The sequence below is a fragment of the Columba livia genome, chromosome 7, assembly GCF_036013475.1.
Source record: "Columba livia isolate bColLiv1 breed racing homer chromosome 7, bColLiv1.pat.W.v2, whole genome shotgun sequence".
Lineage (NCBI taxonomy): Eukaryota > Metazoa > Chordata > Aves > Columbiformes > Columbidae > Columba > Columba livia.
In genome coordinates, this window is record NC_088608.1 from 6406254 (window position 1) to 6432715 (window position 26462).

Sequence of the window (26462 nt, forward strand, 5' to 3'; positions counted from 1 at the left end):
CAGGTGCAGACATACAATGTCTGGCAAAAATTAGCAAGGAAAAGTGTTTTTATTGGAAGGAAACTATATTAAAATGTTCATCGAAAAGAATGTATGTAACAGTTGCTAACCTACACAGGACAGAGCAGAAATGCCAATCAAAAAAGCATAATCAAACATTAAGTAGGATGGACTATAAAATACCAATTAATCTAGAAATAAATTACAGACACTAAAATCTGTCACAGCATGTATAGTTTTCTGCTTATAATAATAATTGTGTTATTATTGTTTGGTAGGGAAGTGTTTCATTCTGTAGATACCAAATTATTTATTTGAAAGAGTTGCACGTTCATCTTTATAACTGTGAAATTAAAAACAGGTCATAAGGTCTTGCTTTGATTGAAAGACTCTTCCAGAACATGGAAAGAAGTATCAGTTCAGTGCCCATCACCTGGATACACTGGCCCTTCTGCAACCGTATTTAACGAAGTGCAATTTAAAAACTCTTCCTTCAGGGGCTGAGAAGCATTAGCTGCTTGCAGCGCTCAAAAACGATCCCAGTTCTTCATGTGAGGTATGAAACGAGGCTGCACAAATTCAAAGTGGCTAATTTTATCATGACCCCAAAAATGTGTAGCAGTTGGAAAGTAATTTCTCCCCAGCTATTAGCTCCATTGTCCTCATTAAATATCTTTTCTTCTTCTAGTTAGACTGGAGATGGAGAATACCTATTCATGATCTGAATCACTTTATAGCAGTGGACAAGTTGCAGTGGACAACATTTAAAATTCGGGTATTTCAGTTTATCAAGTTAAGTCCTAATTTTTCCGGCATGTTTTCTTTTTCCAAGGCTGTAAAAATGCTCACCGGCATCTGTGAAAACCGTATCACTAGTATGAGTTCCTAAAATAGAGATAGGAATTAGGAAGCTGATTTTGAGTACTCTCATTTGGAGATGGTCTCACACTTTTGGCAGCCTAGAACCAGTTCTAATTAAAGTTCAACAGCAGCTCCCAGTTTCATATAAAGAACTAACACAATATGAATATATGATTAAAACAAAAAATGCTTCTCATCAGTCCTTTTGACCTTTTTTCTCCTCCTGGGTTTGTTTCAGTCTGTCAACTTCTGCTTTGAGTATTTCGGACAATTTTTTTCCTCTGACACTTTCTTTCTTGGGATCTCCAAAGCACAGGAAAAAGCATTAAAAACCTGTTGCGGTTGGACTTCCAAGCCTGTGTTGTATAAAGAAAGTCACAATTAGACAAAACCAATTGAGGGCCTGGTGATTTGATGAATAAAACATGCTTCGATAAAGGAATCCGCCTAAGTGCGAAGTATCATTATAACATCGCTTGGGTGGAAAAAGGCCTCTTTTCTCAGCCAAAGTTTCTCAGAGCCAGAAGAGGATTTTGAGACTACTGTTACTGAAACAACCATCAAGGTATTCAGGAAAGTAGTTATCCACCTTAAAAATGCAGGTTATCAAATAAAACTCTGTTTCCAAGTATTTCAAACATGGAATTTTCTCAGCTGCAAATTCAAAGGGAAGCTGATGCCTGGGAGCTTTATTATCTTTCGAGGAGTTATTAAAGAATAGGAAACATCAAGAGAGCATGCTAGCGGATCGGGTTGAAAAGTACAAATCACATTTTTTATTCCTGAAAAGTCAAATATCAAAACAAATTCACTTCAGGCACATTCACGTCCATTTTCATCAGCTTTCTTGCATGACTTTTATTGGCACAAATGATCACAGGAAGCAAACTTCACACTGAAAGTGCTCTACCCACCTCCAAAGGGTAAGTTCATTAGGAAGGATTAATTGGGTGAAGGGATTATCTCATTTGTGAGATCTTTTTCATGTTAGCACTTAATAATGTTCACTCTATTCAAGCTAACTCAGGAGTGCAACTTTCCACTGTCATTCTGAATAGGCACAACACTACTGTCTCGTGTCAACTATTTTTATTTCCATTGTAATGAAACAAACGCCCTTTACTCAACGATCAAAAGAAGATAGATGCCACAGTAGAGGACAGAAAATGAGGTACCAGAGGTTCAAAGGACACATTATATCTGCAGATGTGACCTGCTTTTGCTCAGTGAACTTATCTAAGAGCATCTTGACTGAGACATGGAGGGTGGGCTCCAGCCTTGTGCAATGCTTTGTGCTGGAGCTCTGCAGCAGCTGAGACCAACTTCTGCCTTTAACAAAGAGCTTTATTCACTTTTTTGGGCATTGTGAAGGCCCTCCGCACATTCATCACTGAATAATAGCCTGCAGGAGAGATGCATTAAAACACATTTTTAATGAGCATCTAAAAGCATTGCCTCCCGTTGAAGTCATCTGGTACCATCTCTACTTAGGACTGAGAAGATTTAGAGCACTTGCGTTTGTTGTTAAAGGAACACAAGAAAATAAAGTTTCCAACTCTTTAGAAAAGGAAGGGTTGGAGGCTGGTGCTGTGTTCCTGCTTGTTGTACAACCAGTCCTATAAAATCAGAACTTGCTGAGGGTTGGGTCTTACCGTTTTTAAGAGGAAAGACCTTGCAAAGGGCTTGTTTTGTATTTGTATAAGCACTTCAAGCACAATGGTTATCCTGTCCACAATGGCACCACCAGCTTACATTTTGTAGATGTTGCAGTGTCCTTCTCTTTCAGGTAAGATTTAACTGACACACAAAATATTGCAGGAAGAACAGATCATAGTTTTAACAAACTCCAGAATTTCTATTGCTATTTAGCAGGCTGCGTTTTGTAAGTCTTTTAAGTTACGTGATTACAACAACAGAAACATATCCCTTTTAGGGTATTCTGGCTGTTCCTATTCTAAATCTTGGCTTTCTGTGTTTAAGAGCTTTCCCCAAATTCTCATTTCTCAAGCTTGGTTTCATTCTGACAGCAAAGTCTCTGGAATGCATGAAAACAAAAAGCATAAGACTGTCTTTACACTTCATCTTTTACCAGAAAAAAGACCCCACACAAATACTCCCAGAACTTTTAATCACATGGCAAAAAAAGCACAAGAAATAATGGTTGTCACTGAGGAAAAGAGCTTTTCCTTGTTGTCAGAGGCACCCCAAAAAATCAATTTGGGCAAGCCATAATCTCCAAACAGACTTTATTCTGACCAGAACTGTTTAGTGGAGAACCAACTAGAAATGGGGTTTATTCATAATTATTCAGCACTCCAACAACATTATAAAACACAGGTTTGGATACCACTTAGGAGCTAATTACTACACAGCAGATTCAGACTCAAGGGATCCCAACACTCTAGAGTCACGATTCAAAATGTGAATCTTCCCACTCATAACAAGTGAAGACTCCCAAGGGCACCCAGATGGCTTACCAGCTTGGTGAAGTGTTTCAGTCCCTGCGGAACATTCCAATCTAAGCAGGAAGGACACCCCACTGCACACCCACTGCACCACACACACCAGCTCAAAGGAGCTGCCAGCATCTGTATTTATACCCTCATTGAACCTGAGCTGTGGCCATTAATGGGGGTGGTCCAGAAACTTCTCTCAACTAAGGCTTTTCATTGGCAAAGAGCCCTGTCTGTCAACCAAGGGGCAGGTACATAACCATAGTGGTCCATCAGCTAGTGCTTTTTTGGGGGGAAGAGGGATGGGGGGAAGAGCAACTGCTGCACTTGTTCTGCAGGAGACTGATGTTAAGTGGTGTGGTTATAGGAACCTTTGCAGATGAAACAAAGGCAAAATGGTTGGGGCAAGTGGTAGTATTTTCACCCTGGCTGAGGAAGACAATTTCCTTTGCAAGGTGCCACCAGAAGACCACAATGTGTGGAAAAAGAAGCCTGAGGTCTGGTAAGTGGCTCTGAGGGCCCAGCTGGAGAGGAGGGATGGTGCAGGAGCTTCTTAGGAGAAGAGATAATGGTAAGCTGGTCCGTGGGACATTTGAGGACAATTTGTGTCCCTTGTACAAAGTAAGAGAATGTGTGCCCTGATCCTGCAGGGTTTGCTTTTGGAGATTTTAGAATCATAGAATAATTTCAGTTGGAAGAGACCCTCAGGATCATCGAGTCCAACCATAACCTAACTCTGGCACTAAACCATGTCCCTAAGAACCTTGTCTAAACACCTTTTAAACCCCTCCAGGAATGGTGACTCCACTGCTTCCCTGGGCAGCCTGTTCTGATGTCTGACAACCCTTTCCAGGAATAATTTTTTCCTAATATCCAATCTTCTTCTTCTAATATCGTATCTTCTTTCCATGCAGCATTTCAATATTTAAAGTGTTTCTCCTCAGGTACATGTTAGCTAGAGGGCACATTTCCATCAGCAGACAGGGCTGAGAGAGGCACAGGAACCTCGTGGTCAGAGGGATGACACTTGCAGCATGTAGAGGCAGCAGGTGAGGGCAAACCAAAGGTGCTTTGGGGCAACCTCAGGGCTTCAGTGCTGAAGTCCCAGGGTGCTGTTATGGGCAGGTTATTTCAGAAGGGCTACTGGGGGGATTGATGCAGAAAGCCCCATGTGTCCGCATCCCCTTGGCTCGTGGGAAGCCTTTCATTTCACTGACCCACAGCCAAAGGGGGCTGAAAGAAATGTTGTTGAAAAATAGGAAGCTATGCTGAAAGCAAACACGTAGAAAAGCTTTTGGGACAAAGAAAGACTTGCCCTGCCTCTTGGAGGGGTTCTCCTCCACCTTTGCACCCCCGTAGGGTCATGTGAGCCCCGATGGGAGTGCTGGGGACTTGCACAGGTGAGAGGTTTCTCGCTGGGTCAATGCACTGAGGACATTTCAGCTGAAGAAAGGCCGTTCCTTTCTGAAGTGCAAGCATGTGAGCAAAAGGAAAACCTTCAGTCTGTTCTGCATTCAGTATCAGTCCACACACACTGCAAGTGCTTGAAATGCAATTAATAATGTCAGACCCTTTTACACTTTTAGAGAAGTTATTTATTATTACTTTTGTATTGTCATGACACTTATCACCTCAATAATAAAGTGTCTCACTTACTGTAATGGATCTAGCCTCAATGACCTGCCTGCAAGGAAAGGAAGATTTTAAAGATGGAAAATCAGGGCGCAGCAAGATGAAGTGATTATGGTCACACTGGGGAGGCCTGTGGCAGAGCCCTGTGCAAACCTCAGCTCTCCTAGGAACAGGGACAGCCCTTAATTACAAAAATGAACTTCCTTTTGCATGTTTGAATTAAATGTTTCTCTGTTGAATATCCAAGTGAGAAGATTTTAACAGCAGGTACTCTCTGATATGATTTCCAGGCTGATTTTGGAAGCAGAAGATGACAGACGGTTTTGCAGTCAGGGTGCACACAAATGTTAAAGGCAGGTCCAGGAGCAGAGTGACACGGCAGGAGGCACAGCAGCCTGACAAACCCACAGTGAGGGGTTTTGGAGGCAGGGATCACTGGGGAAAAGGGAAAAGTCCTACCCAAACCCAGCCCACCAAAAAGCAGCATCCCGCACCACAATGCTGGTGCTCTGCCTGCAGAGCAACTTCCATCTAATCATAAAATTACGATACCTGCTGGAAAACCATCATTAGCAGCCACTGACAGCTGATGGACAACCCCCAGGTTCTGCTTTGCCAACTGTTACCTGTCAGCTGGAAACATGCTCCATGTCACCATGATGAGCTCATGTTTTTCTCCCCAGAGGACTGAAAGGTGGGATGGAAAAACTTTTCCTCCATCTCTTCCCCTTGCAATGTTAAGGAGCATCTCCTAGTGCCAGGCTCTCGTCCCCTGGGCTGTCAGCGCTGGGGCTGGTAAGGGCTGGTTCTCCTTCTTGCTGGTTCCTTTCCCTGCACTTACCACCTCATGACACCAAGGAGGTGGTGACTCTATGGAGAAGCCAGTGCCATCCAGTCCGTAGCAGCCCTGAAATGAAAAGCTGAGCTGTCATATTTGCAGGGGCCAGATGGTCCTCATGTTAGAGGAAATAAATAAATAAATAAAATTTAAAAACATAATTTTAAAAAAGAGATGTCTTACAACCAAGATTAAAAGCAACTTCGAAGAGGCGCTTGAAATGGATTTATTTGTTGCCATTATTTGCAAAATGTCTGGAAAGAAATTAAGCAAATGAATGGGGAAAGGCAAGGAGGAGATAGGATTAGCTGGATGCAGCCTTTGGTGCAGGAGGCCCCTGACCAACAGGTGACCAAAAGGCAGGAGAAGATGGGGGAAGGAAAACTGAAGTGTCACAGAAGAAAGTCTATTTTCTCTATTCCCTACTTCTTTCCCTCCCTCCCTAGGCAGGTCATGATTCTCGTCAAAGTGGAGTTTTTGTCTGAGCCTGAGTGAAATTTCATATATTCTCACGTTTTCCAGGGACCGTTGTGACACATAAATAAACAAGACTCCAGTACCAGTATAAATGCTAATTACGTTCAAAAGCAATTTGTTGCTGAGTGATAGAATTGGAAAATTTATTTAAATTCCCACCAGAACCAGAATGAATTTGGGGACCATAGTTGCTGGGAGTGCTGCTCCTCTACACACATAGGGACCCTAAACAGAGTTCACCCATACAGAGGAGAAAGCAAGATGTTTACCCTCCCATTTATACCTTTACCTGGCTTTGTATTATAGGTTATATTAATGTCATTAGTTTAAAATCTAAAAAGCATCAGAAATATTAATAAACATTAAGCAGTGGCTCAGGAATAATTTATACGAAGTGCAATGGAAGAACGCTCTGGCAGCGCTGGTTGTTTTATGGCATTTGTAATCGGGTGAGACGCTCCCAGTAAAACACCCAGACGAGTGCAGGTCATTTGTTTCGTGTCACCTTAGGCTCTGAAGCAAAAAATCTGCATTAATGTTTGGCAGAAATTGCGAGTGAGTCACAATTGAGGTTGGTCATGACCCCACGTCCCCCAGATTTTCCTTAATTTGGCTGCTTTGAGATAAGGTGATGGGGGGCTGCTCTGCTGGAGAAGGGAGCTGGGAAGGGTGAGAGCTTGCAGGCAAGATGTAAAAATTAAGCAGGCACAGGAAGGCCATCTAGGCTGAAATTTGTATTTCCTATCATTGTTATTTTGAAGCTCATAGAAAAACAAGTCCCAGCATGAGTGGGTAAGGTTGGGTGAATAATTTTTAGACTGAAGGTTATTCACAGTTGGATTGTTTGATTCTCCGGTGTTAATTACTTCTGCTTTGAGTCACAGGGATTTCTTTGCATCCCAAAATGGATAAAAAATATCTGAAACTGAAGAATAACCTGTAGTTTATAGTAAATAATGGAGAAGGTCTATAAGTTAAATGTATTAAATCTGTAGAACTTTTATCTTTATTTCCTCAAATACCATCCCGTTTTCCTAAATAACAAGTGACACGATCTGCACAAGCACGACAAATCAAAGTCAACATTTATCTATGTGAAAACATCTACAAATCAAGATCTCTTGGACTGTTTGTTCAATGCTGGAAGTATATTAGCTCTTCTTGCAGAGATAATAAAATCAAAACATTTACTCTCTGAATAATCATGTACGTACCTTATAAAGTAAAACCACTCTGAGTCAGGAAAGCATTGTAAAGCATTCACAAAAGCAAGGGGCTTGGTCTTGTCAATGGCACCACAGAGTTAAAACCTAAAGAAAACAGCCACTGAAGCAATGAGCTGTAATCTTCCTTAATCCATAATATCAGCTGTTGACAGATACATACAGAGTGATTAATAGGATGCTAAAAAATGTTAACAAAGCAATAGGGACTTAGAGACTGCTCCGAAAATTTCTAAATTCACCAGAGGTACCATCATTACAGCGTACGACAAAATGTATGTTTTCTCTAGAAACTTGCTGGCAGGCCTAATCAAAAGTGCCTTCAGACTATCGGGGAGGGACTGGTGGAAATGAAGCTCCTGTTCTGCTCTTCCCTGTTCCTTCTCAGCAATGAGAAGAAAAGCCCGGCTGGGATCCAGCCATCTCACGTGTTCTACAAAGGATCCTCTTCAGACCCGAGATCTTTCCAGCTGCAGCTTGTACCCTTCAAACATTTATCTCGGAGAGATTTATTTTTTAACAAGAAATTGAAGGAGAATGGAGGATGGACAACACATTTCCTGCATTTCGTAGCCCCAGCTCCCATGCCCGGCTGATCACATGAATATATTTGTATTAGAGGTATAAGCTGTCAGGTCAGTTTATTTACTTTCCTGGTTTAGAACTGATTGCAAGGAACATTTGCATCGATAAGGGTGCTCTTAGAGACAGCAAAGGACTTAGAACTGGTGGCAGAAAGAGTTCTTTATTTGCTTTGTGATTTCTGAAGGGCTGTGCATCTACCGTTCAGCATTTCCAGCAGAGCTGGGCTGGCTGATCAAGGGAGCAGAGGCGGGGGGATCTGTGTTATTAGGGGTGTCTTTCTGGACCCCAAGGCACTTATCCCCCAGCCCGAAGTTCGTGTGACTGTCCCTGGGTGAGAAGAAGCCCAGAGGCCCCAAGGTGACTGTCTGTCCCCAACCAGCCTGGAGCTACTCTGCTGGGACAAGACAAGGGCATTCATGGCCCTGCCAGCGTGTTTACTACTACAACCCCCCTGTGTCCATACCAAAATAAGGATATTTCCAGGTTCTTGCTGTCTGGTGTCACAGAAGCTTGGCACATGGCAGAGTGACCATGCACTGGGCCATCGATGCCTTTGGAAACCCAACCACAACTCTCACCATCTAGTAAGATTTAAGTTTCTGTTGATACTTAAGCACTGGAGTTGAGCAAATCCTAGGAACGATAGTTAATAACTAAGATTTTTTCAACTTTTTTTTAGATTTTTGTTCTCAGTCTGGAGGATCTGACCTTCAAAAATATATCGTACTTTCAAAGACATGGTGAAAAACACCTTCTTAGAGTTATGACCTGAGCCAGAAGGTTAATAATCCTATGTAGGTATTCTTAAGCTCCAGGAAGGTTAAGGTGATCCTACCACAAGTACACGGTGATACAACCAGCAACTGGAGGGAGATTTGCCTGGCCTTTGCTGCCTTCTCTGCTGGTTACAGAGATGGTTCATGTTTTGGGTCAGCAGGACTTACTCCATGAAAAGGCTCTGCATGTTGAACTCACAGCTACTCCTGTCCTTCCCATCGTAAAGGCATTTAGAAAGGTCATTCCCTCAAGAAACTTCAATTATGTGCCTAGCAAGGACCCTGACAATATTTCTGAGGAAGTAACTCTAAACCATGCATGGTTTCAGGGCAGCTGGAGGTCTGTTTTCTGGGCAGAAGCATGCCCTGGGTTTTCCTGGGATTTCCAAAGTACAGCCTTGTGGGAACTGCTCTGCTCGTGACCGTCAAAGATCTCACCACGCCTTTATTGGATGTATTTACTTATGAAGAATGCACGGGGTACCCAAAGATTTTCTACATCCCTGATAGAAGCCTCAATGGATTTCTAGGGGCAAATATTGAAGGGGAGAAAAAAAATTCAGCATCTGTCTTATTATGTTTTGCTCCCTGATTGAGGTTAGTTTTAATCTTCTCAATATACACTCCAGTATTTTAGTGAGCTTGTCTTTTAATGGGATTATTCAGAAATAAGCTATTAGATTTTCCAGTTCCTAGGCTACCTTCTTTCTCCTGGTTATGTTCATGGATGGAGAAGCCTTGACATTGTTTACGAAGGCAAATCATTCAGCCCCTGAAAGCAGGCCCAGTAAAAAGCAAATTATCCTTCCTTGATATGATACAGACCTGCTTTCTGTAACTCCTTTTGAGGAGGCTGTGATACACGATCAGAGCAATGCCACGCCGTGAAAACGGACATATTGCTAACTTGAAATCAGGATAAAACCTGCAGCTGCTTCATTTAAAAATAATGCAGTTTGGGGTTTCTAGGCTTTACTTCTGCTCCAGAATACAAGCAGCAGCTTCCTACATGGTTATCCATGTATCCACAGTGTTCACTTTGGGCTGGAACACAAGCTGTGGCCGTGCCGGAGCACACAGATCCCTCGGGAGCCGGGGATCTGCCATGGAGCAATTTGCTGAGCCGGGCTCATCCTGGACTGAGATCAGCAAGGTTAATTCAGCTGAAAGCTAAAGCAGAAGCAACCTCAGGCTCCTGACATCCCCTTCCTTATGTTTTTCTCCCCGAGTCGGCGGCTGTGGCTGGTTAATTGTCTGTAGACCTGTGCTTGGGAGATAACTAAGCTGCAGCACTTCAGCCAGTGAGTGGGGGGAAAATAAAATAAACAACCCAAGAGCAGATTTTCTGCAGCTCTTGTTGTCGCCCATGCTGTGCAATCCCGGCACCAGGAACGTGACTCTGGGGTAAGGAAAAACGTCCCCAAGAGCTGATATTGGCAAAAAAAAAGTGGAGCAGAGCTGGTGCATCATTCACCCGCTCTGCTGCTTGCCTCTGTTTCCGCAGCTCAGCATCTCAAGTGTTTTGGGAGGCAGATTTGATCCGCTGGCTGCTGCAGCCCTCTCGTGGCCACACAGACACAGATTCTGTGTGGAAGGAGAGTGTATTTTGAAAAGCACAACAAATAGTTATTAAATAGCATATTCATCCAAGAATAAAGATATAAATAAACAGAACAGACACTTAGGATAGTATTTGTTCCAGGTGTGCAAGCAGAGTCATTGTTAAATGACTTGCTTTTCAAGAATCAAAAGAAAAATTACAGATAAAGCATTAAGCTGTCACGTTTTTAATGGGGTGCTGTGTTTCATCTCCCTTGGCTGTCACTAAACCGTCTGCTTTGAAGTGCTCCTTTCTTTTGAGCATTTGCACATTGATTTACAATGATGTGGGTAAATTTTGTGCTCACAGGTTTGCTGAGTATCTGCTTACTGGAAACTTGTCTGTCTGCTCAGGAACTCCAAGGAGGGGTGGAAGCCGAAGTGCTGCTTGTGTTGAGGAAGATCTGGTGGAACCCATGTTGTTCCAAATTTCTATAAAGGTTCTTTGGAGCTTCCAACGCAAGTCTGGCTCTTGGTATATTTTGGTTTTCATTTTTATCTGTGAGAGCGAGACAGAGACATCACTAGCATGTAGAAATAAATCACAGCAATTACTAGTGGAAGGACAATGTTGATGGGAGCAGGGCTGAGAGCCTGTCCTACAGCCCAGCTGCACACTCCCTGCCCAGTGCTGTCAGCAACCACTAAAGGAACCACTTGCAGAATAAAAACAGAAAATGGATCAAAGAGAAAAGCTTGTGCACAGGTATGGAGTGCTCTGCAGGAGGCTGTCCAGTTTTGATTGATGTTTCTGAGACTGACAGCGATAGTACTTACAGACCAGAGTGCCAGCATCCTGCCAGAGGGATGATGTTACGCTATCGTTTTCCCATTGCTTTCCTCTTTTTTCCATTACAGTCGTTTCAGAGGAATCATCTGCAGGAGAAATGTCTGTATTTCAAAAAGTTATTTAAAAAACCCAAACCAAAGTAAATAATAATAATTAAAAAATAGTACACAAAAACTCCAAACAAACAAACGGGAACGACAACAACAAAGCACAAAGTGGAGCTGCCAAGGCTCCCTGAGCTGACATTCCCCTTTCAGACGGGAGCGCTGCTGCCTCTGGCAGTAGCCACATCCAGGCAGAAAATAGATGGTGATTGAGGTGGGGTAGGTTTGGTGGGATCAGCAGGACTCTGGGTGACAATGACATCTAATATTTTGCAAGCCAGTGTGCCAACCTGTGTGTTCATGATGCTGCAACAAGCCTTTTGATCAAGCCACCAAAGGCAGTGGCATCTGCGGCCCCTTCATGTGCATGGGGGCACAGGCTTTCCAGCTTAAGCATGGAAAAATCAGCTTGTAGAGATAGTCTCTGCCTCTGCAGGTATTTTCCATCTGAGCCAGTGCTTTCTGCCCTGAGAGCTGTTTGCAATGAGGCTGCTGGGACTGCAGAGCCCTCTGCCCCCATGTGCCCAGCCTGAGGTCTGCACAGCACCATGGTCCTCAATGCAGCACAAAATCCCACCGGTCTCCATCCAGGATCTGCCTTTGGAGGGCAACAGCCCTCTGAACGACTCAGGATCCTGTAGAAATAGTCTTAACTTACCTATATTAACATCTTAACCACACACAATATATTTAAGCAGCATAGGTGCTGTGGTGATGCTGCAGCACGAGGACGAGCTGCAGGTCACTCCCAGCTCTGCCACAGCCTCCGGTTCATCTTTCTCACTTACAAGAAACCTTTAATGCTTCCATGAAACAGAGAAAAAACTCTTTGTTCTTCATTTTCTGTAAGCCCACACATACAGAACAAGATGTGACTTTTTTTGGCTTAAAGTTGCTTTTATTTTATATGGAGAAAAAACAGTAGTAAGAAAGTAACAAAATTAATATCTGCCTGAAAGAGCATAGGGCAAGTATCATTCTGGTATCCAAAAAATTCTCCAAGCGAAAAGGCTGACTGACTTTTAAGATGTCTATATTGTGAGATGCTGAGACACTTGGGGCAGTAAATACCTACACTGACAAAACCACGTGAAATAGCCAAGCACAGAGCCACTTGCTCAGGTCTGGGTGCGGTGAGCCCATTACTTGGGTGCAAAGCAGTAGGGACACCTTGCTGGTTTTGTCCTGCTGCAGCTGGAAGTGTCGGGTCTGTACGCAGCCAGCAGGGGGGCTGCAGCCTCCTCCTGGCTCTAAAGCAGCATCTGGTCATATAGACACGTCTAAACATGAGGAGAAACTTCTTTACTTTGAGGTGCCGGAGCCTGGAACAGGCTGCCCAGAGAGGCTGTGGAGTCTCCTTCCCCGGAGACATTCAAACCCACCTGGACACCTTCCTGTGTGATCTGCTCTGCTGAACCTGCTTTAGCAGGTGGGTTGGACTGGATGGTCTTCAGAGGTCCCTTCCAACCCCAACCATTCTGTGATTCAGTATGTAAACATGCTGGTTCTATAGAAAAGTGGGAATCCTAGCGTCAAAAGCACAGACAGGATGTTAAAAAAGCAAGTCCATTTAGGCTTTTAGTGAGATGGAGCTCTTTAATTTCTGGAAAACGTTCTTCTAGGGTTGGACTAAACAGCCAAGGTGAAATCTTGGCCCTGATGACCTCAGTGAGACAAAGAGCTCATCCCAGGTGCCTCAGGCAGCTCCACCACCCCTGGCTGGGAATGGGAGGCTGCAGCCGAACCCCACTTTCTTGCTTTCATACCTGCAAATTGCCTCTTTCTACCCTACACCCTTCTGCGACCACATCGCCCCTAACTCAACTTCTACAGTTGGTCTGGGCTCTAGGATTCAACCACAATCATACTCAAGTTGTTGCTGAAGATGATCCTCCCATCCTTTCTGCTGCTGCACTCGGGCTGGCACAGAGCCTCGTGCAGCCGCCGCCGCAGAGCCGGGGGGGCCGTGCCCAGAAAGTCTTTTGTCCCCGTCAGGAAATCCATCATGAGGCCTCCAACCGGGTCACCCTCGATAAAGCACTCGGTGATATCCCAGCCCGACGGGAACTCATGAACGCGGTACACAACACCCAGTCTCTTCAGAACATCCGTGATGCCGTTGGAGGTGACGTAGTGGCCGCTGTCGGTGGGAGGCAAGCAGTGTCTGTACTTCTTCCATAAGCTGGCCCATCCGCTGCTGTCTGCCAGAGCAGGAGGGAAGGTTATTTTTGCAAAGCCAAGGCAGCCAAACACCAGGTAATGCAACTTATAAATGGCTGTGAAATGCTTCTTTACTGCTGGCCCAGACTTTGCCAGGAGCGATAGAAAAGCTTTCCCCTTACTTGAGACCACTTACAAATGTCTGCGCCTGGAGAGGGGTAAAACTGTCATGTTCCTCAGGTCTCCTTACAAAACTCTGCTGTTTAAAGAACACTCCAAGAAGATAGTGTCTGGCACTGGATTTGCTCAAAATGAAGAGCACACGCAGACCTATCAGTGCCCTGAGCCTGCACATGCATGCTACCTGTCAACCATCCATTTGACAGAATAAGTGCAGATATTTTTACACATTGAACCTCAATTTCAAGCACACAACATAGAACATATCCCTGTAAAATCCAGTCCCAGCGAAGGAGGGTAACAGCCTACCAGCAATGCTGAATATGATGAAGTGCACTTTATCCAATGCACCACAAGCTAGAGAAGTTCACATGGTGAACATGGAGAAGTGCACTTTACCCAATGCACCACGAGCTAGAGACTGATGAATGGGGAACAGTCCTGAAGATGAGTCCTCCCAGAGATGAGCATGTACAGTGCTGATTTCACCATGAGGGACTGATCCTTATTCATGTGCAGCCACACTTCTCTCTAGGCAGTAATTTCACATCAGGAGGTCTCTTTGAGGTATGAAGCAATTAATCTACTTCATAAACAGGGAAGCAAAAGCATGAAGGCTACAGCTGAATGGTCCCATCAGACACGGTGGTCCAAGAGGCCAAGTCCAAGACTTCATGCTCCCTATGAAATGCAGTTTTTGTTTGATTTAATCACTATAGAATAAATGCTGCTGTAATACTGAGATTAATATTTGTGGCTTGCATGCCTCAAAGCTCTTCAAAACACCAGCAATGAAGCAAGAAAAATAAAAGATCCCTCTTACCTGATAAAATTATTATCAGGAGTTTACCATGATGGTTGAGGCAGCTGTGGAAAAACTTGATAGTATTGTGAATATCTTCCACACGGTATAGCATCTAGAAGTGACCGAGTTAAACACAGTCATTATTCCTCCTCCACAGTGCAATGGCCCATCAAAGGCTTAAAGCCTTTATCTATGGAGTTGTTGTTTTAAATAACTTCCTAGGTGTTTCCCAGTCTGTCCTGGCTCATCACACACATTTTGGGATGCCCCACAGGACCAAGCATCACCAGCTCTCCCCAGCACCAACAGCCTGGGGTCACTAGGGCAAAGCAGGGCTCGTTTAAAAGGCTGCCCTTGGAACTCATAACTTAGTGCTTGACGGGCCACCAAACCCCTGGAACACTTTCCAGTTGTGAAATAAGCTCTTAGGAAACGAAAGCAAAATGAAATAAAAGAAAAAAATAAATAAAAGCCATCAAAGCAAGAGAATAATACATTTTTTTACAAAATATAATTGGCACATACAACATCAGTGTCACCAGGATCAGAGACACAGCAGCATAATTTCTGACCCAAAACCTGACTTAAGTGCTCATGCACTAACCTTTCCCTTCAGTATCATTTAAACTACTCTGATTAAGCCAAAAAATTAAAGTTGTTTTTTTTTTGCTGAAGCAAAGCAAAATTGTCAGTCTCTGAATGATGTGTGATGGTCTGAGACTCATCCTGTTTTATTACCCACCATACATAGTAAAACTAGTGAAAAACAGAGACCAAAACCAGGGTGGATAGGGAATGAGGTTTGGTGTTTGTGGACCTACCGCAGAAGTTATTGCTCATGGGAGAACTGTGCTCAGCTCTGGTCCCCCTGACTTCACACATACAACAGAACTGAAGGGAGTAGCTAATACTCCTATATTAAAACCATACTTCATTACCTGGATCATATGGATGAAGTCAAATTTCTTATGCGTGCCTTTCTCTTTAACCTGTTGTTCATACTCAGAGGAAGTGAGCTGGTGCCAAATAAAGGAGACATTCTGCAGGTCTGGAGCTTGGTTCACCAACTCTGTTTTAGACAGTGGAAGAAAAACGTTAATTTCACAGACCAGCAGACAAACTCATCACTCAAATCATGAGTACTCAGTCTGCCCCAGGCAGGTGGAGATGGCCTGGGCACCTCACCTTTGTAAGCTGCCACGTGCTGTGGGTTGGGCTCTATGATTTCGTTGTCAATAAGGACCCCCGGGTGTGCAGCCTGCAGTATCCTGATCATTTTCAAATCCTGTTCACCTGTTCAATAAACACAAATTCATTACCTTAAAAAGTGTGTAAAATGGGATTAAAATCCCCCAAGTAGCAGTGAGGCACTTTTTGCCTTGTGGCACCTAATCCGGTGACAGTCTTACCACCATATCTTGCTGCTCAAGCTAACATATATTTACAGATGAGAGTAAGAACATGGAAGAGATAATCAGTGGCACAGAAACCCACTGATGGCGATACTCTAGGTCACAATAATCAAAGTTCAATATTTGAAAAAACAGGAAGCATTAGTTTTTAACAAAAAGGCGAAGTTTCCATGGGGAGATGGAAGGAGCCAGCAGAGTTGTGCAACTTCAGCGTGGCACAGGGTGATCCTTGCCTCTGGCACTGCCCTGGGGAGGTGGTGGCTGCTCTGCTGCTGGTGGGACACAGCTCAGACACCCCAGGAGCTGCATGGCAAGAGGAAAGGCCCATTGATGTGCAGTACCCTGGGTCTTTGCTCTTTGGGGACCGGCCACACGGTCACAGCTCTGGGTATCTACTAACTAGTTGTTATCTTGGAGTTGCAAATAGATACTCATATTGGTGTGCAGGTGCCCTTCAGACTTAGCTATTTGTGCTCCTCTGTTGTTGTCTGAGCTCTGGAGAAGCAAGTGGCAGTCTGTCCTTCTGTCCAAGAAAATTCCTAGCCTCTTTCAAGGTGGTGTAGGCCCCCCTTGTTTTCTCTCAGAAAGTCCACAAGTGTACAAAGTCCATCTGGTTCATCTGGGACTATGGAAATAAACAGCAGAGGTGTCCACCTCGAGTAGACCTTTGCAAGAATCCTGTCTGTAGCTTATGGTGTGACCTAAAAATAGTCTTGTCCTTACAAATGTCACACACGGAGGGCTTGATACGAGATACTGCATCATCCCCCAGCCTTTCAGCTGATGTACCAGCTGTGAGAAAAGTCGTCATCTTTGGCAGGTGCTGCAGTAAATAGAATTCAAGGAGGGAAATATCAGCCATGCCAGCACTACAGGGATATCCAAGGAAGGACGGATCTTTTGAAATTGGAGAAAAATACCCAAGACCCCTGAGGAATGCAGTGGCAGCAGCGCAGGGTTGGCCAGAGGCGGAAGGAAAGAGGCTGCAGCTTCATCTGTTGAAAGGCGGGTGCATGGGTCAGTGTTGTTGACACTGGCATTTCAAGGAAGATCCCTATAGGAAGAAGCTGAATCACTTTAGGCAGCCTGGATGCCAGTTCGTATTTGCCTGGTGTGAGGAGCACCAGCAATCAGGTGCTGACGTGGGCAGAGCATCACTACCCCATGCCCTGGAGCCACTGGCAGCGGCAAATGGGTAAATCAACGTCAAATGGGAATTTTAAAAGGTGTGGGGTTTTTATTTTTTAAAATTAATTTGTTTGTGGGTTTTTTTGTTTGTTTTGGTTTGGAGTTTATTTTGGTTGGTTGGTTCATTTGGTTTGGATTTTTGTTGTTGCTTTGGGTTTATCTGTTTGGTTTTTAATTCCACCACTGTAAAATGCTGTAGTGCAGTCTCTGCAAGAGCAGGTAATAACGTTCTCAACCAGGGTGTCTGCAAAAGCCCAGTAAAACACAGGATCTTCTCTGTTCCACCTTGAAACCCCTCTGCAAATAGCATCCACTCTGGCACTAACTGGGAGGTTACAGCTGAGATAGTTAAACCAGCCACAGGATGTTTACACGGGATGGAGGTGAATGAGAAAATGTGATCTGGACCAGCCAGCAGTCTTTTAGGATGTGGAGTAGGTCACTAATCCCCATTAATATTTTTGTCAACTAAACTAATTCTGGGGGCTCTGTGAAATCAGAGTCCAAGCCTGCAAAGGTCAGGGATCAGATATAACCTTTTGCTCAGTGCCATCCCAGCTCACTCCCTGCCCGGACACAGCTCTTACAGCCCTGGGCAAGCTGAGGGGGTACGAGCCTGCAAGGGGCAGAAACCCAGGAAACACAGGAAATTTTAAGGTTTTTATTTTTCCATTAAAATATCTTCTGAAGAAGAAATGAGGAAAAATGAGAACAGTGCAAAAAGTTCATTTTTCCCTTGTGTTTTCCTGGAGACAGAATTTTGGTTTTATACTACTTGATGAAAAGGGAGTGTAATTGAGAACTGAATCATTTCCTCCTCCTTGCTTTCTCATGTGCTCCAACATATTCCCAGTTGGGGAAAGTAATACAAGACTATTTTTCTCTTACTCAGGAAAACAAGGAAAAAAAAGACAACTTTAATTTGAAAGTATTAACACTTAAAATTCAGCTGAAAATACTTTAAAAGCAAAAGCAAACTCTGACAAATCAAACTGCCTCTTCTTTACCTTTTATTTTCTCCCAGCTTCCCTAGGAGCAAAGTTGGATGTTTCACCTTTTTTTTTTTTTCTTTTAACACAAATGCATTTAGAACACGTTTAAAGTTATTATTTCTGAAAGATTGTTTCTCTTTCGGGGGAAATAACATTTGCATTTGTACCTTACTTATCTCTGGGTAAAAACAGTGGTAACAAAGAAACACGTCTTGAAAAAGCTGAGAAGGCCCCATTGTGCCCAGTTGGTTTTGCACCACCTCGAGCAAAGCATTGCCCAGCTTTGGCCTCTGGGATCCCAAAAAGCAAAGCAAAAAGAGAAATCTCTTCAGATGGGACATTGTAAGACAGGACTTCGGGTTGAACCAACCTCTCGGATGTCTCTCATTCTCTCCAATGAGGCTTGAAGATGCTCTCGTACCTAACTCAGAGCAGGACACCTTGCTTTGAGACATCTAAAGTCAGGTGGGAGTCATCAAGAGGCAGACGGCTGAGTAGTTATCCCCATTGCCCAAAATTTCAGTTTCGCTTTCTGTTCCCCATAGGGACCCCCAGCCCCCAGCACCCTCACCTGTGCCGCTTCCAACTCCCAGAACATTTATGGTTGATTTTCCATTGCCGAGACTGAAAAGATAAGTACAGGTCACTTAACCACACTACACAACTTCATGTTTTAATTCTAATATCTTAGATGCCACATTGGCCTGGAAATTTAACTGAGTTTGGACACATGAATTGGGATAGAAATTCGAGCATCCCTTTGGAGCCCAGCTAAAACCAGCTGCATGGTGGTAGCCAGCCCCATATTAGCAAGCTCATGTTTCAAAGTACAGTAGGCATCAGGGTATAGTGTTTCTCATCCTTTGCCAGAGAGTTTTCTTCAAGCTGTAGCTGGCACCGTGCAAAAAGAGCTTGGGGAACCCCAGGGTGAAGGATTCCCTTTGGGGGTCGCAGGGCTGTGTCTGAATGGGATGGGAACCGCTCCCCAGCCATGGATGCAGGGACAAGGTGAACAGGGAGAAAACTCTGCACCCTCAGGGACAAGTTTGGGTTTCCAATAATGGGTATAAGTGCCCAGCAAAATTAAAACCTCAGGCTAACCAGATGACTGGAAATCATCTCCAACATTCATCTTGGTTTGAAATTGGAAGGAAAGGTCAAAACCTTCAATAATTTTTACCTTAGAAAAATTACTTCTGAAAAGATTAGAAAAACCCCAGCCCAACCTTGTGGTTCCTAGCAGAATATTTAATAACAGCCTGGCTCAAAGATGAGGAGCCCGGGCTCAAGGCACCTCACTGTTCTGATGTGCTTTATGGCCTTATTTTGCTGTGGGGCATGGACTGTGCAGAGGGATTGAGTTTCCCATGCAAAACCTCAGGAGACACTGCAGCAATGATTCAACAAGAGGGGAGCAAGTAGTAAATCCTGAACAGCATGAGCTAGTCAAGGAGCCCTAGTCCTAATGAGGGTCAAGACCCTTAGACAGACCCACAAACAACCAATATTTTACACTGTTTAAAATCCAAGTAAGTAAATTTTTTATTTAGAATTTCCCAATACAAATTACGTTTAATTATTATTTCTATTGCTTATATATAAATATATGGTCTGAAGTTGCCTGCCTAAATTTTTTTCTCAGTGGATAATACAGTGTCTGTAACATACAAAAATTGCCCAAACTTGAAAGATCTTGTGGTTTGGATCTAGGTTGCTCTAAAACTTCTCTACAGTCACCCAGGCTTATTACAGCAATGCTTCCCAAAACTGATTATCATTTGGTACTTAAGCAATGCAAATCAACTTAGGATAGAAATAAGGAGGTCTTAGGGGATTGAGAAAACCAAGAATTAGTCACTGGGAGAGAATTAGAGATGTGTTTCTGTTTGGGCTGATGCGTCATGAAGTTCCAATAGCAGGGAGAGAGCACGAGAAAGCATTTGAAACAAAACCAGCCAAACAACAAGAAATACATTAATCCTCAGAAAATCAGCTAATGAAAAGAGATGGAAGTGAAAATCAGGTCTTGATTCTTTCCTTAACATAAGCTGCGAGGCAGCACAGTGTATTAATTGAAAGAGCATGTATTCTGGAGTCATTGAACAGGATATACTAAAGACCACCATTAAGGGACTTAAAATAGAAAAGCATTAAAAGTTCATTCATGCCCCAGAATATCCTTAAACGTGTTTGCTGACCCTCATGCACAGGTTGCCCTCCCAAGATAACAGATGGCTTTCCCACCTTGGTGGCAGTGGTCCTTACCTAGCCATGATTTTGGGCATTTCTTCCTTGTTGAACTGGTCCATGCACTGGTGCTCTGTTGAATGATCCAAAAATGACTTGAAGGCCTCTACATACTCCTCAGCTGTGAGACTTCTCATGGAAGGGATCACATATAGCTCTTGAGAAACAAATACAAGTTGTGTGTTAGCAGCCTCAAGGCAAATGAAGGATCAAAACACCTACCTCGTGGAAGAAACCCAACCCAACAGAAGCCAGAGATTCAGGAAGATGGTACAGAGGATGCATGGCCCAGGAGCCATCCATGGAAGTGGTCTCATGTGAACACTTTCCAACCAGTTCACACTCAGCGTTTGAAAATTATTCTTAGATGATCTTTGACACCAGCGTATTTGTTAAATGCCTTGTTACTGCAGGTCATTCTGAGGAAAATGTCTCCAAAATGCTTAGCCACATACAGGGTACTCAGTTTGCAGAAAGGGAGGTAAGTGGAGCGTTTTTCTGGAAGACTCAAGGCAAGAAGGAGAAGGGTTTCCCACAGCAGGTCCAAAGCTGGAGGGGTCATCACTCTCGCACACGTTGGATAGTGTAACTGCAATCCCCAGCTCTTGGCACACTTGCTATTGGGGCTGACGCAACACAAAAACTGCTACCTGCACCTGAAGCAAAAATAGTCAACCTTGTGCACCTCATTCCCAACTCTCGCCGGTGTGGGACGATGGTGTTCTGTTGAGGAGGTGAATTCCCCACCAGAAACTGCAGTTTTTGGCCAGGATGGCAGCTGTTAACAAAAGAGTCTCATCTGAACGGGCTCATGCTCGAATGTGGGTGTCTGAGACCAGGATTTCTTGCTCTGAACCAATGCCCTGGGCTACTCAAGGGGCTGGAAACAATTATTGCAAAAACTCACTCTCCTGCTGTCTAATGACAGTGCTCTGGCCAGGGCATAAGCTTGGGTCAGCTGCCCAGGTCTGAGGAGCAGCTTAAGAGTAAGACTTGAGGCTCATGAGAAGATGCCATTCAGCCGAGTACTGGCTCTGTTGGTCTATCTCAGGCAGAGAGCTGCAGTGCCAGCCCCAGTGTGTGAGATCAGCATTAGAAAGGGGGTATTCCATAGAAAAAAATTGCCTTTTCCTCCTTAAAGAAATGAGGGTGAAGGACAGAACTCAGCAGAACACCTTTATCCTCATTTTTGCCTTTTGAGGAGCTGCTTATTTATCATCTGCTTGTAGTTCCCACTAATAAGAAAATGTATGTGTCTCATACAGGACTGTGCAATCTTAAACTGGATGTCTGTACTGTTTCCAAAACCACATGTCATCGGCAGATGTGTTTCTACTACGTATGTATGGAGACCCTATGTCCATCCTGTTGGAGGTAAAGTTGTCAACATCTCTCCTCAACACTTTGAACTAGACCCTAACATAAACCTGAAATCACCTGAATTGCAGTCAGTTTAGCATCCTCTTTCTTTCTTTTCTTTTTTAAAAATAATCCCTAACTTCAAAAGAATTAAACCATGTTTGCAATAATAGCAAACTGAGTGGGCATTTGATTTTAATTGCCTTTTTAAAGAAAAATGTTCTCCCAAATACCTGAATTATCGTGTGGAGCTGTCAGAATCTCTGCTTCAAAGTTCATGCTGGGGAACCTATTCCTGTAAGGAAAGTATAGCACTTCAGTTATTTGAAGAACCTGTATGCTTTTTTTGAAGCTGCATTGAAAATGCAGAACAAGAGGAAGATGCTCCAGGACAAATTTTCCTCACCTGGTAAGGAATACTGTCTGTTCTCTTTACTAGAATAAAGAAAGTCAAAACTTCTTGGTTAGCTGATCACCCACAAGCATCAGCAGGGGACTGACCGCCTGCACCCATGCTTGACTGAGGTGCATTGTAGAAGCTTTTCCTCCCTCTGAAGAATCGTTAACCAGTCAATACAGCAGAAGCTATTAGACTAACTGATATTACACACTTTGTGAAAGCTTTCATCATTAATGGAGTTGAAGAAATAGCAGTGAAATTAGGAAAAGTCTATGGTGAGCTTCAGCATCTGAAGTGATCTCTTAGATCTACTTGGCCTAATGTTTCCGGGACCTTTTTGCCTTCCTTTTATTTTTTTTAACTTCAGTTCTTCCCAGCTGCAAATATAACATAGGGTAACTTGTAGAAGGCACAGGACTCAAAGAGCAAAAGTCAAAGAGGTGATTTGACCATAAATGTTTTCATTCAGTCCTAAGTTTTAATTCTTAGTTTAGGGGGTTTTGTGAAGAATTCCAGCAATGAAGTCGCATCTTCATTTTCCTTTGACAATGTGTCTCATCTATAAAATAGGGGTGAGGTTCCACTAGCAAAAGGAAGGTGTGAAATTAAGCTGGAGCAAGGACCTCACTTCTGCAAAGTGTTGGGATAAGGCTATCTGTGCAAGGGGAATAGTCATTTTCTGGGTAACCACGTTTCAGTATCGAGATGCTCAGCAAGACTCGGGGTGCTATTCCTGTATAATCTGGGCTTAGACATGCTACTGCTCCCAAAGCTTTGCCATTAGAAAATGCTTCATGACAAGCAGCCTGCAATAGCAGTAAGCAGCCCCTGAGCCCCCTCTGCCAGGGAGAAAACTCCTGCACAAATAAGAAATGAGCCAGAAGATGTAAAAGAAAAATGGGAGTCTTGTAGTAGCACTTTGAGATACAAACAGGTGATGACTGTGCTGACAGGTAGCAAGGAAGTGGCTACAAGTGCAAATAGCACACAGCTTTGGTTGATGAAGGCACGACAAGACTAAGGTGAGCCAGAAGTCTCAGAGATGCTGGGGCACTGCCAGAGTCCTGCAAGACCAGTTGATTCCACCTGAGTTCACAGCCAAAGTCATGTACCTGGCTCCCACAAGGTACATCAAACGTCTTGGTTCCACCGCCTTAACTTCAGCCCCCTACCAGAAAAGACCTCACAGAAATCCAGCTTGAACTCAGCCCACCTCCACAAGCTCCAGCTTGGCTACAGGCCAGTCCCTCCAATTTCCACTCAACCCTTTGACCTCTCCCATCTCTGCCTGTCAAACCAGAGGACTATTTTGTCCTCTCAGCTGGCTGAACTGAGCTAAATAGTTTTCAGGATAAATCTCCCACCAAAATTCCAAGGGGTAGCATGGCTTTCCCTGCACAGAGAGGAACATCTCTCAGGGTCCAGGGACATGAACTCCATTTCTGACCGGTCAAACGTTTCTAGCCATCCCTGGAGACTTGCCAGGTGACCTGGACAGACTGCAGCACAAGTATTCACCAGGATGGACGACGCCAAGTTAACTTTTCCACCAAGACGCTTGCCATTTCTCCCTAGGCAGGGTTTCTAATATTGATTAATGCTGTTGCTGGGATGGTGAATCTCTGGGAGCGAACGGACTGCCTCTAAAATCTCACCTAAAATCTAGCCTAGATCTAAAAATTGAGTGCAGTACTTTGGGCTGATGCTGCCCATCCCAAGACCCAATGCCCAACAGCAGGAGTGAAGCAGTGGGATGCAGGGAGTAGGATGCTCATGGGCACAGCTCATTCTGCTGCGGCTCCTGGTTAAGCCGGAGCTTGCCCTTAGCAAGGTTAAACCTTTCCCCTCCATGAGCTGAGCAGGTTGCGTTACAGACTGAAGGCTCAGAGCATGGAGAGAATTCACAGCATCACTCTAAGTGATGCAGCATCTTTAAGTTGAGAAAGTCACTAAATTCAAGATGTCTTTAGCAGCATAAATTGCAGAACAGCTTTATACCTCATAATTTCATTACACCTAAACTTAGGCTGCTGAGGGCCTAAAGGTCTCCTCACAAAGGCTGGTTTAGCCCCCATCCCTCCCAGGACATGGACACATCTGCTCTTTTGCCCACCTCACACACGTCCACCTGTGACACAGGGACAGCAGGGGCTGGCTCTGCCACCCAGCCAGTCAGTGGGGAAACACACACCCCCACTCCCTTCCAAAAATCCACATACCTCTTCATCTCTGGGGCCGGGTCCATGGTCAGGGTGGGTGCCGTGTCGGGGCACGGTGGCTGGGCAAGGGATTCGGGGTTCACCGGGCTCCTGGCCCCTATGTTAGCATGTCCACCGCGGCGCTGGCGGTGACCCGGCGTGCGGCTCTGCAGCTCTGCGGCACCTGTCGGGACAGGCAGCGTCACTGGGGTGAGGAGGGGAAACCCGAGACCTGCGGGGAAGGAGCGAGGGGTGCGAGGCCTGACGTCTGCGGGGCTGTCCTCATCGCACCAGAGCTGCGCTGTTTGCAGGGGGACAAAAGAGAAAAAGGGACAGATTGAGACTTCAAAAATCTTTAAAACCTAAGTGGAAGTGGCAGGGAGGTGTCAGCCAGCACCCGGCAGACCTGGGGCCATTTCCATCCGCTTTTTAATTTGCTTTGAATGCTGCCTCTCCTACGTGTTTGCTGCCCTGGGTGGTAGGAGATGCTTTCCCACATCCTTGCCATCATCCTCACTTTGTCCAGAGAGGAGGGACTCGCTGGCTGCCCAGAGACCCATAAAAGTGATTTTTCCATCTCTGATTCAGGGGGAAACGGGGCATAAGAGCAACACATGCCAGCGGGCACTGCAGACCTGTGGGCAGCCTGACACATCCCTGCCCCATAAAGGTGACAGGGGGTCGGGCAGCCGGAGTAGGGAGGCAGCGAGCCCAGCTTGCTCTTGCTCTGCTTGCCAAACCACAGCAAAGAAACCTTTTTGGGGGAGAGCTGGAGGTGGCTGAAAGTCACCCAGGGTGGGATGGCAAGGCTGGAGGTGCAGTGATCACCATGACAAATACAAAAAATCCTGGGGGCTCCCTGCACCTGGATTCAGCCTTTTCTCCTACTAACACCGACAAGACCGTGCTCCTTTTGACTAAAATCTAATATCATAATGGTAAAAAGGAAACGTTTTAGAGACTATATATTTCCAAGTGAGGTCTGGTGGTGGGAAGTACAGCATTAGAATCCTCTCCACTCACTTTCACTGAAGGCAATGGGCAGAACAGATTTAGCAGATGACAAATAAAACCTCCTCCCTTGCTGAGATCACCCCCCCAAAACATGACCTGCCTCACGTGGCTCTCAAGGCCAGGGATCACACTCCCAGGTGGGGATGCTTCACCATCAAGTGCCCTGTCTTTGTTTATATCAGACGTAGTTTCCAAATGGATTTAAGTTGTCCCCAATGCAAGGCAGGTCCGCAGCAGCATGTTAAGCTAGAAATGGTCACATCACTGCTCTTCACCAAAATATTCAAATCAAAGGTGAGGAAAGACCAGAATCTCTTTGCCAGCTCTAAAATGCAGATTTGGCTCCCAATGCTGCTTGACTACCCAGGCAGTGATTTTTACACCAGCCATTTCATTCCCTAAGTATTTCCATCAGAGGTGTCAGCCCCCAGACACCATCCGTGCAGGGGTGGATGGCAGCTGGCGCTCCTCAGCCAAGCCCCACATGCTGCAGCCACATCTCATGTCCCCCAGCCACATCCACCTCGTCCCAGCTAAGCCACACAGCCTGCTCTGCCCCAGGCACCCTCCACCCCCTGCCTGCCACTATCAGGGACGGACACCCCGTGAGTCCCAGCAGAAAATCCTACCTCCCCGGAGCAACGTGAGCTGTAGAGAAACCTCCAGCATCCAGGAGCTGCACAGCCCTTGGAGACCTTGTACATGCACTGGGGACTGACAGCCCTCCCCGGCCTCCCCCGTGTCCTCCCCCTGGCTCCCACAGCCCACGTAGGCACATGCCACAGCTGAGCCCTGGCATTAGCCTACAACAACAGCCTTTGTTCCCCCGGCGCGGGACACAACAGCACATTGTGGGCAGCTGCCTGTGCCCACAGGACTTGGCGGCATGGCGGCTTTGGAGGATGTACCCTCTGCACGCCGCGCTCTTGGGCGTCCGGGCAAGCTCGTGATTCAATCCACTCTAAACTGTGGGGTTTTTTGTGCAAACTGGGGTGTTTTGATCTCCGAGGTGAGATGCTGGATAAAGCTACAGCTCGGCAGCAGTGCGAGAAAAACAAAGTGACAGTGTTTTACCCACGTGCTGTGGTGATCGGTTTGGGGCTGATCCTGCAGAAATAGGTCATTTGCTTTCCCCAGGGTGAGTCTGTTGGAACTGGTATCACCCATGA

General features: G+C 45.0%; 1 protein-coding gene across 8 annotated transcripts; it reads right to left on the reverse strand.

The window, feature by feature from the left end:
* LOC102087172 (carnosine N-methyltransferase 2) lies at positions 1-26070 on the reverse strand. 8 transcript variants are annotated; one of them, XR_010473966.1, is made up of 13 exons: positions 25923-26047; positions 24301-24580; positions 21915-21976; positions 20341-20479; positions 18647-18699; positions 15669-15776; positions 15422-15552; positions 14502-14595; positions 13207-13539; positions 11222-11320; positions 10776-10943; positions 7476-7571; positions 1-5853 (listed from the first exon to the last, which is right to left on the reverse strand). XR_010473966.1 is itself a non-coding variant. In XM_065070323.1 (12 exons), exons 1-11 carry the CDS (start codon positions 25960-25962, stop codon positions 10795-10797), a joined length of 1488 nt encoding a protein of 495 aa, XP_064926395.1. In that variant the 5' UTR covers positions 25963-26047; the 3' UTR covers positions 1-7629; positions 10776-10794. The 8 variants fall into 8 exon arrangements, 5 of the variants coding, with proteins under 5 accessions (XP_064926395.1, XP_064926396.1, XP_064926394.1 ...); XR_010473964.1 differs by having other exon boundaries at positions 7476-10943; XR_010473965.1 differs by having other exon boundaries at positions 1-1217; positions 5573-10943.
* Between the last annotated feature and the right edge of the window lie 392 nt (positions 26071-26462).